This window comes from Hibiscus syriacus, unplaced genomic scaffold (assembly GCF_006381635.1).
Source record: "Hibiscus syriacus cultivar Baekdansim isolate YM2019G1 unplaced genomic scaffold, ASM638163v2 tig00111402_pilon, whole genome shotgun sequence".
Taxonomy (NCBI): domain Eukaryota; kingdom Viridiplantae; phylum Streptophyta; class Magnoliopsida; order Malvales; family Malvaceae; genus Hibiscus; species Hibiscus syriacus.
In genome coordinates this window covers 8,433,393-8,447,447 of record NW_024063082.1, presented here as the reverse complement: position 1 = coordinate 8,447,447, position 14,055 = coordinate 8,433,393, and the positions used below count along the sequence as shown (strand labels likewise).

Genomic DNA, 14,055 nt, shown 5'->3' with positions numbered 1-14,055 from the left:
TTAATTCTTAAAACTTGCAAGTATACATATGATTGTCAGAGCCATCAGTATCGTGTTTGGTTATCATTTTAGTTTTATAAGCATCCATGTGATTGTTGATGGAGTTTGTTTATTGTCTTCTGAATACAGCAATAAAGTAGCAGATACTGTATTCAGGATACAACAATGAAGCAATTAAGTGATAAGAAAGCTTTTTATGCCTTTGGTCACCAGTTTGTGACATTTATTATACTTTACCATATTATAAGCTCTAGGTATATCATGGCTTGTTGAAATACTAACCATTTGAAGGGTTAATTCTTGTTTTCTATTTTAGTATTGATATGTAATGCTTATGTATTGGCATGAAAACAACATGAAAAACAAGATGAACATGATATGAATACATGGTTGATTGATTGTCAAAATTTATATAACACAAAGTCCAACATGTCAAATACTTTAAAAGCATTTAACACCTTAAATACAATTATGACATGAAAAATAATATGACACTACACGTGGCATAGACACACAAGTTGCCATGTCTTAACGGTATTATGAGTTGGAGCATGAGTAGGAAGAACTATTTCTGGCTATTTATTGAAAAATAGCTCTGTAGAGCATGAATTAATATAACAATCACAGTTTTGATAAATTGACAGACTACATTGATTCCATTTACCATGGGGTTCAAAATTTCACTAATAAAAGTTCTTTTTGCTGTGCTAACATGGATGGATGCATCTTATGTTAGACAAAGAACAGTTGTGTACAACAATTTGTTAGTAAAATTTTTTATTCTCTGCTTACTGGTTGGCTATTGTAGTTACCATTATGGATTGGCACTAGCTTGTATCTCTCGGTAACAATCATCTCTGTATCATGGCTGGTTCATTTCTTGTTTTCAGTCTTCATCTTGGGCAGCTTGCTTGCAGGAAAGTGCAACCTGGCCATAAGCGGCCGGGGTGCTCGTGTTTTTTGGTCAAATCCCCTTACACAAACAAACCCTGCAAATAATTTGAGTCAGTTAAAGGATCATGGGTGAAAGCATGATAAATCTTCAATACATGCATAATCATCATCCATCCTAGTTCTTAAAAGTGTGAAATGTTGTTCAACTGAATCTCCTTGCATATTAATTGCAATGCTTCTGGAAGGACCTTGAACTAGGGATGTTTTACAATAGCTGTATTCTTCAATGCATAACTTTTTTTGGTGTTCAAAATGTTAAAAGAAGAAGAAAAAAAAAATACAAAAACTGGTTTTCTAGATGGAAATATTTTGGTTAGTGTATGATCTTATTTGTAATAAATAAACAAAATTTGCCCAATTTTTATATGTGTGTCTGATGAGAAACTGATGTTTGTTGCATGCAGATATGGTAAACAACGAAAAGTAATATTTCATACCTTTCCAAAAGCAGTACTGAATTCCCTCAGTTGACAGTCCTAGTAGACAAAGATTAGTTCTATAAGTAACCTTTTTCCTTTATTACTGATCCACGACAACAATTTTAATGTTCAAAATCTTGGTGGGTAGTTTCTTACCTTTGAATATTGATGACACAGATGTTCCAAAGTATACAGTTCGTCTCGGTAAATTCCAGATCCATCCCCTTGGAACGTCGATTGGGTTGAGACTTGATTCATGATCCGCAAAGACCTGTGTGGTAATAACAGATTAATCTTATAAGCATCTGATTATTAAATAAACTATATGTTCTAGGGATGTAGGAATCAATAAAAAGTTGGATCTTGAATACTGAAAGATATTCTATATCTTGTCTAGGATATAGTTCTATGTTCTGGTTTCCTGGATCCAACTTTACCCCTTTATTCTGACTTCCGAGTCTTCTAAGAATTAGAATTGGCAATAGCTTAAACAAGATTACCTCATTAACTTGAAAATACGTCCCATTGAGGGGAAAGCTTCCTCTCATTGCAGTTCTACAAGGTATCTGTACAAATTGTGATGCCAATATTAGTTAGGAATCGTGGAGGTATTTGTGTATTTTGCTTCCATAACATTTATATTCGTTTAAATCTTGCTCACCAAGATGGTTCCTCGGACTGTCTCGGCATTAGCTTCTCTTACACTATTGCAAGAAAAGCAGGTCTTCTCACTGCACAATCTTCCTCGTTCCTGGGTTCCACAACTTTGTTCTAGTGGTTGAAATGAGTGTGCAGTTTCTCCTATTAAATGCATTTTTATAGAAGCACAACTAATTATTTTGTAGTTCAAACAATATCTCTTTCACTAACACTTTTCGATGTGTAGTTTTAACTCTAATTATGATGACATCTTTTAAACTCAATGGCTATCTATGGTGTGATCTTAACATTGTATATTATTTACAGAAGTATTTTATAAATGGCATGAGCTGCTTTGTGCCTATCTCTCAGCCTGCTTTATATGGCTTGACATTCTGAGTTTTGTCCTTACCCGGTGTCCATATAGCTAGAAGATAGGGGCTAGGATCATCAGGTTCCCTCTTTTCCATCTATGATATTGTAAAGAAGGAACTTAGAATAGTATGTTATGCATTGAAGTCTCAAAATTTCAATGAACTTACGAATAACTTACTTGTGTCAAGAGAGGATGCGTATCTGGAAGCTCATATCTGTACCATTGCAGCTATTTATCAGAATGTGATGTATTTTCTTGCACATGGTAGCTACTATAAATTACTGATTAATTGGAATCAAAACTCTGTGGTCTAAATGTTTCCCCCTCTATACCCTCAAGTCTATTTTTTAAAGCAATTTCCAAGTATAACCGTATTCCAATTTTTAGAGCAGAAAGTTAGGTTGTCTCAGCACATTTTATCTAGAGTGTATTCTACTGGTACATTGGTTGGGTTAATTTAGCCTTTCTGACCATTATATTAACAGGTTTATCCATGATCATAGGTTGGTATTTGTACTTTGGTTACATGATAATGGGTAAATATCCACTTACACATAGTGCTCTGTTCGTAGCCTGCTCACATTCTTCAGTTTTGGAGTAGAGATAGAAGCAGCTTCAGGATTCAAAGCTACTAAAGCCTTTGACAAGTCTCCTTCTTGGAGTTCCATATTCTTCTGCATGTAATGCTGTAGGTTTGCTGTGAAATCTTCCATGTTCAGTTTTATTGTGGGAATTTCATCAGGATCCTCATAGAATGCATCTTCAATATCACTCTGTGTTACTTCTGTGTGCTCTGGTTCTGGTGTTGCCGGCTCTTCAATGATAGGTTCACTGTTGCCACCATTAGGCCCTAGTTTAAGCAAGTTATGCACAGGTATAGGTAATGGAATTTGATTCACAGCTACAATAGGATTTCGCTCAGGCATCATTGGAGCACTGGAACTTGTTATACTTTTCTCTTCAGGCCCTGGTAGTGCGAGCCTTGCACTGCATGAAAGAAAGTTGACACAAGCGTGAGACATAGTGTTCAAGCTTTTTGAGGCCAAGGTAGGTGACTTTAAGAGTATATGAATTTTTTTTTCACTTTTTTCATTCATTCCTCCTAAGTTGTCTACTTTTGGTCTGAAGGTGAATGTGTTGCTTTTTACAAAGATTTGAAGCTATATACACTTATTTTTTTTATGACTATTCCTTGAAAGCTTGTTGGCACCTCACTTTGTGTTTGTTTTTTGGAGACATGGGTTCCCTGCCTGGTTTGTGTCTCAATTTTAAACATTGGGGAAAGAAGCATTACACTATTGGGAATCTCATAGGTTTGAACTATCTTCGATCCCCTTTATGTTTAAGAAAATTAATATTTTCCACATCAAATGGATGCCTATGACACAATTCATGGCCATGTTAATTATCTATGTGATTTTAGATCTCAGTAGATGTCTGTTGAAATGACTTTGTGAAGACATGGATGCTCTAAGACCTATATTGCTTTAAGTAACAAAGATAAATGTTGGATGCCAATAGAAGTTGAAGCTATTTGCTTGGGCATGTTTTCAGGTTGATGAGTTTTTCATATATATATATATATATATATATATATATATATATATATTACATAGGCTCATGCAGACAACAAAAGTAAAACATCAGTAAATGATTATTAATCAGTAACTGAGCAAAGAAAACTTTAAAGACTTAGATTCTGTTATTGATGCTTGTGTCTGGAAATTCAGAAGCATGCTGATGAGCGGTGCCTATTTCTAGTTGACTGAGTTATCATGACATTATAAAGACAAGTTGGAAATAGGTTGGACACTAACCTTGCAAATGAACTTGCAAAGTGCCTGCACTCCCCTCTCATTGGACATGCATTGCAATTTGGTTTACTCTTTGTGCAGAAAACCTACAAAACATGTTAGTGCATGAACATCCTGATGCTCAAAGGCCTTCAAAATATGATTCTAATTTCTGAAGCATTGATGTAAAATTTAACCTAATGAAATACCTTTCCAAATGTAATCATTTGATAATGTAGTTCATACCTGTACCAATAGTGCATAAATCAGTAAAACTTTTGTGAATAGACATTTATCTAAAGATGGGTTATGAGGTTACAATGTTGTCTGATCAAGTTTGCATAATCTTGGCCACAGATATTTTTGAATTGACTCCAGTAGTGGATACCTAAGAGGAACGTGTTAGCATCTGTGAGCAATGAGGCAATGAGAAAACAATGAGGTTGGCTACTTAAATATCTAATACTCACAATTCTAGGAGATGCAGCTGTAGTGACTCGGGCAGCGGTTGTAGAGGAACCCATCCTAGCCGAACTGTTATTCGTCCAACATTTGTGTCAACCTTCAGAAAATGTAAATGTTGGAAATTGGATGGGCGGTTTTGATAATCTCGTCAAACTAGAATTGTAAGTAAATTTTAGTCGAGTCTTACTGGAAAAGCAAGATGGTGAAGGGTTAAAAGCCGAACACACTCCACACTTTTCAGCCCCAATCCCCATATACTTAAAAGATAATCCCTGCAGCATAAGCAATTTTAAGATGCCATGAACATTAACATCAAAGATGCAGGAGATCAGTGGTTATTCACTCTGGATTAGTTGATGCCATGAAGATTTTTGTTATTTATAAAGATGATATCTATTATGTTAAAGAATTAGCAGTGAATTTTGAGATGGCTTACTTTGCTTTACCATGGGGAACATCTCTTAGCCACTCCAGATCAATTCTTTCATGCTCTCTAACCAGTCGGTCCAAGAAGTCCTGCAATTTTTTTCAAATGCTTCTGAATATGCAGTAAAGGTTTCACAATAAGTACTACTGGAGCTGCTCCTATCTAAGATCAGTTCCTTAGAAATTGAATTCATTTTACATGCCTTGATTCGTTCTGCCAACATGTTGTTCATCCCTCTTTCTTTGATGGTGTTAGAAATCTCATCAACACTAGCATTTCTCATTGCTTCGTAATCCATGGAATCCATAGTATCTTTGCTTCTTTCTTTTTCTAAACCGTTGGCCCGTACCTGTTTCCTTAACTGGTCCCAGTCAGTTGCATTATTTTTCTCTTCCCGAGCCTTTCTTTTCTTGGGCTTTAAGATGTTGTTTTCTCCATGCTGATTTTCAGAAGAATGCATTAGTTCCTTTGCATTGGATTGAACCTCTCTGCTTTCTATAGCCTTGCCCTTAGCCAAATCAGTCATTCTTTCAATATCAGGCCTTTCTGTGAGTTTGAGGGCCTCTGCAGCAGACAGTGAGGTACTTTTCGGCATCTTAGTGAATACATTAGTGGTTGGAGGCATTGTGACTGATGCACTTTCTTGGAAGGTTTTCTTCCTCTTTTCTTGATGATTGTTGCAAAGCTGATTACTTCTAGTATGAGTTTCTTGTTGGTGCACTGTGTACTCACCTGACAAGGTATTGAAGACTGTTGTGGCCATATTTTGATTTATTGGCTGTCCATTGTGTTGGACTGTGATTTTACCTCCACTATGATATGGTTGTTTTGGCTTGTTGAACCCAGTACCAGTTGAAGCCCAGGAAGACATGCACTCTTCACTGAAAGGTTCAAGGCCCTCTTCTTCCCATGGTTCAGACTCCAAAGTTATGTGTAGTGGATGGCTACTCACTCCAAATGCTTTTTCTAGTTGACTACTAAAATAGCTATCTTGATTGATTGAGGAAGACCATTTGAGATTTTCTGTTCTTTCCAATCTTGATGTCTGCCCCTCTTCTGTAACTTCTGATTGTTTATATTTTAATCCTTCATGAAACAGTGAGCTGCCATTTGCAAAATAGTAAAATTCCTCAAATGAGGCACTGTTTTCTATCTGGTCAAGAGTTGAACCATGAATGTTGAGTAACTTGCTCATAGTAGGATCTTGTATTTCTGAGTAAGTTCTGAATCCTCTGTTTGCTTGAATAACCGAGGAATCAAAAGAACCTTGTGATGATAGCACTTCTTCCTCCAAGCTCATACTATACGTTCCAGTGAAGCTTTTTCTCTCTACACCTAAATACTCACTGTTCCTCAGGTAATCTGTTGACCTGTAGGGAGTCATGGAGCTTTGGCTGTCAAGTTGATGACTGAATGGCATTTCATGCCATTTGATGGTTTCACCTGGATTCAATTCACAGACTTCTGGTTCCTCGATTAGTATTTTTACCCCATCTGCATTGCAGTCTGTCTTGCTTGATGACTTCAAAGGAAACTTTGCTGCTAGAGACATGAAGGCAGAACTGCATGGTAGCAAGGTGGGGAAAAATTATTTGTACTTTCAGTTTTCATATTTATTTGTACTTTCAGTATGATCACACTAACTTACCTTGAAAGGTGGTCTGAAACATTTTGGGTTAGGAAGACTCCTATTATAGAATCCACCACAGATCCCTTCCATTTTGAGAAGCGCCTATCTCCTGCAAGGTTTCATGACACTTTGGTCAGCATACATGCCGCAATCTACAAGACTCAAGTAAACGGTTGAATATTCAGGTAATTTTTATTGATACAATTTGTTGTATATGGGCTAGGTTGGCAATTTATATTTTCCCCCTCATGCTGTTATATCTTGCTTATGTGGGCATACCAGTGTTTCTTATGCTTCAATTATAAAAAAAAACATTCTTAATTGTTTTTATTCTGTAATTATATGATCAGAAGGTCCAGGGTGACATGTTAATCTAGAAAGCAGATGCAGAAGTCTTTGTACTACAGAATATTGGGACCAAACATGTAACAGGCTGTACCTTGTACAAGATGCATCCGTGCTATAAATGAATCAACTCTTCCTCGAAAAACTCTCCTTTCTTCTTCCCACCATTTTTCCTTCTTCTCTGTGTCCTCAATGTCTTCTCCCTCTTTCCCCATCAACAAATTCCATACCCTATTTGTCTCTGGATCAAGGACCACTCTAGGTCGTACTTTGCTTTTCTTGATCAAGTCAAACCCCTCATATGGGACAACTGTTCCGGCTCCATTGTATATAACAAGTGCATTCTGCACTCCTGCCTTGGGCTTGTTGTTCCTTTCTTCAAGAGTGAGACCCTTGAATTTATTTATTATCTCCTCAACTGGAATGAGAGATGTCTGTTTTGTTGATGGCCCTGCATATTTCACCAAGAACAGTTGATTTAGTGATGGTGAGTAGAATATTTTACCAAGAACAGTTGATGAAAGGGTAAAGATTTGTTAGTACCTCTTGCTTTTGTGGATTTCTGTTGGCACTCATACACTTCTTCCTTTTCTTGCAGCTTCTTTCCAGTTCTGGATGGAACTATTCTAGATAGACCAATCTCTCTTTTCTTCTTTACTGAAACATTGGTATTGGATCTTTTGCCCACCAATCCAAATTGAGGTGTAGGGACTTTTTCAGGTGTAGTTGGTAGAAGAAGATTCCGGTTCTTGATTGTGGCTAAGTTTTGGACCAGAGCTAACACATTTGTGTTTCCTACTTTTTCCATGCCTGAATGCAGTTGGGAAAAAGTATTTTGCTTTGAAGAAGTTATGCCTCTAGCTGTATAGTTAACATACCCATCTCTTGTGAGTTCACTGAACGCACCACTTTTTCTGCTGTCTATGTTATCACTTTGAAAATGGGGGTTAGGTGTTCCACAATCTCTCAGTGATGTAAATTGTACTTCATTAACACCATCTGTGCCTTTTGATTGAAGTAGTCCTGCAGCATGTGACATTGGGCACTGCATTCCACAAATATAGCATGGGTTTCATCCTCAACTATATTTCCTTTTGAAGCCCATAGAAAAGGTGCCCCATTACTGCTTCCATTTGTATAACCTTCATCCTTTTCAAATATGCCTTGGGATAGCAACGAACTCATTGAACCTGCTCTGCTAAATTGTCCCTGCTCAATGGCATGATAGTGATCTCTCTTGGATCCCCGACCTTCATTAGAGTTGGACAAAACTGCCGCTACTGATTGAGGGCATCTCTCGAGCATGAGTTCCTTGGTCCCATCAATATTTTCCCAGTTGCTTGTCCTTTGTAAAACAAATTGAATGGCTTGCTGTGTGGAAATGTACTCATTTCTGTAGCCTTTTTGGCTCAAATCAGCATTGTACATGTTTACGTTTCTTGTCATGGCATTTATATTTTCCATCATCTCCTTTGCTTGAAGTTGGGAGGACGTAGCAGCTGTTATTCCTGGCAGGGACATGTAATCATTTGGCATCATTTTTTTCAAGAAAACGGGGTGACTACATTCACCTTGTAATTGCTGGTTTTCCACAGCCAATCCTCTCTGTTGAGTAGTCTGTGTAGTGAGTTTTGTTCTAAACCCACTGTATCCCACATTAGGAAATCCCAGGGCTGGAGATTCAAAGGACTTATTTCCCTCTAGCATCGCTCGGTGATTAAATATATCAGCCGGACTTCCATTTCCAGTGTTTTCAAAGTCAAAATTTAATACTCTTCTGCAGGATCTTTGAGCAGGCACGAGATTAGGATCAATCTCCTTCATACGATCTTCTTGTTGAGTTGCTTGAGCACTAGGATCAGAACCTCTTGTACAATCTCCTTGCAAAGTCGTTAATTCTTTCAGGTTGCTCTTGTGCATGTGCTTCCCTGTTGCAGTTGTCCCAGCATCACGAGCAGATTTGTTTGCTGGATCTATCGTTTCATTGGCTGATTCTTTCAGGCTTCTCTTCCATAAATGCTTCCTCTTCTCTGGAGTTCCAACAGTTGAGCCAGACTCCTTTGTTGAATCTGCATGTTCAGTTGCTGATTCCGCGAGGCCTTTTTTGCGTACATACTTCCTCTTCCCACTTGGGTTATCCTTGGAGTTAGTATTAGCTTTAGCGGCAGACTTCGGCATACTTTTGGGTTTGCCTTCCACAATTACCTTGGGTCTGTGTTTTCTTCGTTTAGGTGGTTTTTGCTGAGGCGTCTTATTCAGATCTATGCCTAGGTCACTTCCCCTTTCAGAGTCCTTTTCCTCCATCAGAGTGGAAATGGCAGCAGATGAGGAATCAACAACGTTCTGTAGAAGCTCACAGTTCTTTTGAGAAACTCCATTTTCATTGCCTGCAATTAAATTTTCCTGCTTTTCCTTCTCACAATTTGAACATTCATCTGATGCAGAAGTTGGTGCTGAGGAGATCTGCTTGTTCTCCATCCTCTCAGTTTGATTTAGTGCTGCTAACATGGATTGAAATGAGGTGTTGAAACGAGAGGCTGCGCCGACTTCTGTCCTTGGTGAATTTAAATTGCACTCTGGCATTGAAGGTATCGGAAATTCATCTGTAAGAAAGTTGCTTTAATAAACAGACTCATTAATGACGAGAATCACACAATTTGGTTGAACCAATGTTGTGACGTGTTTTCCGTTTTCCAGGGCATTGTAACGTACTTCACTAATTCATGACGTCGCTCAACTCTAGTAACTTTATAAATAATGAGAATCTGCAATAATGAGAAATTTCTAATTTCTTAACGAAGTTCTGAGAAGTTACCCGATGCATGATAATCGTTAACTATATCTGTTACATACAAACTACTATAGTTGAAGTATAGTAAAATCAATTACCATTGCATTTACATTTCTTTGTCAATATATTTGTTTCTGGAAAATAAGGACATTCAAATGAAATCTTAGTTGCACAATTTTCATTCTTTAAACAGATTTAGCAACTTACATTGTGGCATCTCGAGGAAGCTGTTGATATTTCTTATGAAGTCTGAACTCGAGGATTGATGTGAGCTATAATGTCTCCAGTTATCTTCTCGAGAATGCAAATTTGGGATTGGCACCGTGTTCCCGCTGCCTATGCTTGCAGTTTGGTTTGCAGAGGCGAAACCGGTAGCGGTATTTCCAGTTGCCAGAAGATCTCCCCAGGTACGATTGTTCCATTCTGTGCTTCCAGTTTGAAGAACCTGACTATAAGAACCTGCAATGTTATTGATCATTCTGCTATTCTTTGCCAAATTTAGACTGCCAAAATGTTGATCCTGGTTGAAATTGTGAGAAACTCCATTGTAGTTTAGGATATCTTGAACATACTCCGTAGGAAATCCAGCAAATTCCTGCCAATTTTCTTTTCTAAACTGGCTCCCATGCCCATTTACCTGGATTGGATTCGATCTCGGGGGGATCGGCTTTTGTGGGGTTACTGGTATCCAAGAACCCATAAACTTTAATTCTTTTCCCTGTGGAATTGAAAATTCTTCACCAAAATTCATCTCGGATTCTAATGCAAAATCCAGCAACCAGCTCTTTCTGCCAGTTCTTCCTATTCTTACAAAAAAAGAAAAACCTTGCTTAGAACAAGTACCAATTCCTGAAAATTTCCCAGGAAAATTCCAATATTCTCAGGGAAAAAATCCTACTCTATTGCTTCAACTTATCCCTCTCAAATCACAAATATCTCCCACCTAACATCCTCGACATAAGAAAAACCCAGAAAACCCTGAAGAAGAAAAAAAAAACAATTCTCAGGTAGAAAATCAGTGTAGCAAATCAACATCTGAGATATAAATGATTTAGAAAGCCATTTCTGAAGTAGTTTTCAACAACTAATAAAAGGCAACTATACCATTTCTGTCATGGAAAATAAGGAAAGCATGAATAAAAAAAATAGAAACCAGATAAAGCAAAAAAGTCATATAATTTAATTCATGTAAACACAACAGTTGTATTATTTACAGAATTAAATGAAGATTTGTTAACAAATAGATACTGCAAATATCTCCAAAGAATCGTGATGATGCTGTTAAGAAAAATAACAGCTGAATCGAGTTTACACCAATGTACATGAACCAAGTAAGAACAATAAATCATTGTAAAAAAATATTACTAAATATTTTATATATATTTTTATGTTTAGCTTATCTCACCGATTTGTTGTTCTGGGTCAGCTTTGTTTTCAGAGCATAGTCAATGCTGGAAAAATCAGTAGTTTCTATGTTATGTTAGGAGAGAAGAGAAGAGAGAGAGAAAATATAAATAAATGAAAGAAAACATAATTTATAATACATGAAAATAAACTACTACTTTGGGCACTTTCTTTTGGTGCTTTAGAAAGTGGGCACTCCCTTTTGGTGTTTTAGAAAATTATCTTTCAGTTAAACTAATTTCATTCTTTAGAATTAATTAATTTGTATTTAAATTTAGGCATAATATTAAAATTAGCCCTCAATCAAAATGATCATTTTGACCTCTATTATTTTCTTGGAGTATTTTGGCCTCCAACATTTTTATTTTGGGACAAAAATGTTACTCTATAGCGGAAACTATTAGTAAACACACTATAACACTCTAAAACAAGAGTTTTTTTTGCTCTAAAAATGAAATGTTGAGGGTTAAAGAATAAGGTTTAAAGTGACTATTATGTCAAATGTTAAGGATCTTTTTGTTTTAAAATGAATTATTTAGGATCAAAATGCCCTAAAATAATAATAGGGGTCAAAATGACTATTTTGGTAAATGTTAGGGTAATTTTAATATTATATCTTAAATTTATTAAATTTTAAAAATAAACAATTAGTTAATTTGTAATTGCATTTAAATTTAGTTTAAAATTAGATTAAAATTTTATTGGATAATAAAAGGCAAATCTAGTTCCAGTGTAGAATTCGTTGAATTTGATGTTTTCATGTGAGTTATATTTGTTAATAAATTGGTTAGGAGCGTTGGTAGTAATAAAAATAATATACAAATTAAAATTTAAAACAGGATGAAGGTTGTTTTAGTTATTATATTTATATAGATGAAGTTATGTTTCGTCCAGCGGGTTACTGACTTTCCATTCTTTTATTATTAAAAAAGTCTATAGATAATTTTAAATTAAAGTTTTTTATTTTAATTTATTTTAATTTTACTCCCTTGAATTAAAATTTTGACTTCGTCCTTTTATATATATATATATATATATATTACTATATTACTTGCCAATAAGACTAGTATTTTAAGAGTAACACGTGGTGGTTTTTGTCTACATGACCTAAACACGTGACATATCTCGAGTTAAACCGGCCGTTCTAATTTTTCCATGTACGGAGCTGCTACAAACAAAAGGGAAGGGGCGCCCAGAATATATTAATTTATAATAAAAAAACAATTTAAATGATTGCATGAAGTTACGTAATATATTTTTCTTTACGTTGCATGCATGTAGGAATGAAGTTAGAAAATTTAAATTATGATATCATAATTAACTATAAAAATAAAAATAAAATTAAGAATTTTAAATATGATGATAGAATTTAAAAATTAATATAATATATTTTAACGTGATCTTAACTTTTTAAAATAATATTAATTTTATTATTCATATTTTTTATGTAATATATAATTAGAAAGTTTTGGATGTCGAGATTCTCGTCTTTAAGGTAGTTTCGCCACTAAATGAATTTATAGGCCATCAGATAAAATTTATTCGTGGATGTAAAATATAAGTTTTTTTTAATTATTTATAATATTCAATAATTAATTTCATAAATTTTAATATTTAGATTAAAAGGTTATATATCTTATATTATCACTTTATAAATAAATTTAAAATGCATCTGTATTACGTAATATATATATAAATTAAAAAATTATCATTAAGTTTAATTTTTATAATTAACAAAATATAATTATATGAATATTTTTACCATTGAAAAACTTATTTGAATAAAAATTGTAGCTATTATTAGAAAAATTATAAAAATTTTGGAATCCCGAAATGAAGCGAGGCTTAACTCTAGCGTGTGTATTATATATTATGATTATAAATCTGTTCTCTAGAATATATAATTTATAAATTTTAATATATTTTAGGACTTTTCAATTTTTGTGCTAAATTATATATAATCAAATGATGGTAAAATATTAAAAATATTAAAATATTTTTTAAAATAATTATTTAAAATACACTAAAAATACCCAATATTCAATGTTGGGTTAATTGTCGACTCCAATATGAAATTAAACCATGATGAATTGAAACTTATAAATCCATAAATCTCATTAAATTAATTGGTTTAGTGCAAAATTAATTGGTTTAGTGAAATGATGCACTATATCCCTTAATTAAAGTTAGAAGTTTAAATTTTGACATTCACAGATGGAGTAAATTAGTTTGGAAGGGTTACTCTTATCTCTGTAGTTTTCGATTCAGATTAATTAATTAATAAATCGGATATCAACAGTTATACAAACAAAAAATATACAATTTAAAAATATATATTGTTATTCAATTATAAAAACTTCCCATTTTTTTAATCGGTATCTAATTAAAAAAAGTATTAATAGTTACTTTTATTTTATATTCACATTTCATTAGAAATTTATATTCAATGCACTATTGGGATATAATTATTTCATCAATGAATCAACCAAATGATACTACATAATTATTTAGTGAATATTGACATTTAATTTGTATATATTTTTCAGAACATGCCTTTTTTTTTTTTACTTATTATTGAGGTAATGTTATTCGGTTCAGTTTCAATAGACAAATCTATGCACTGATACTGTTTGTATTTTTAGAGTTTAAGTTGCCATTTTGCTATTAGAGAAAACTAAAAGGGCAAATAAAGTTAAAAGGAAGGCTGATGTATTAAAGGGCAAATAGTACATATTTTGATATATGAATTTACTTTCAAGGTATAATTTGGTGTTTATACTTTTTGTTGGTTCAGTTAGGTACTTGAACTTGA

At 34.4% G+C, this 14,055-nt stretch overlaps 1 protein-coding gene across 1 annotated transcript; it reads right to left on the bottom strand.

Moving 5' to 3' along the window:
• Positions 1-808: 808 nt before the first annotated feature.
• LOC120161600 (transcriptional activator DEMETER-like) lies at positions 809-11,042 on the bottom strand. Its single transcript, XM_039171823.1, is given in 20 exon segments — positions 809-989; positions 1,392-1,430; positions 1,530-1,644; positions 1,874-1,939; positions 2,035-2,174; positions 2,425-2,482; positions 2,566-2,602; positions 2,941-3,375; positions 4,206-4,288; positions 4,391-4,427; positions 4,501-4,569; positions 4,652-4,743; positions 4,834-4,918; positions 5,083-5,162; positions 5,276-6,635; positions 6,722-6,812; positions 7,143-7,499; positions 7,592-8,116; positions 8,119-9,651; positions 10,047-11,042. Coding segments are annotated over 20 exon segments (5,862 nt in total). The 5' UTR covers positions 10,591-11,042; the 3' UTR covers positions 809-873.
• Between the last annotated feature and the right edge of the window lie 3,013 nt (positions 11,043-14,055).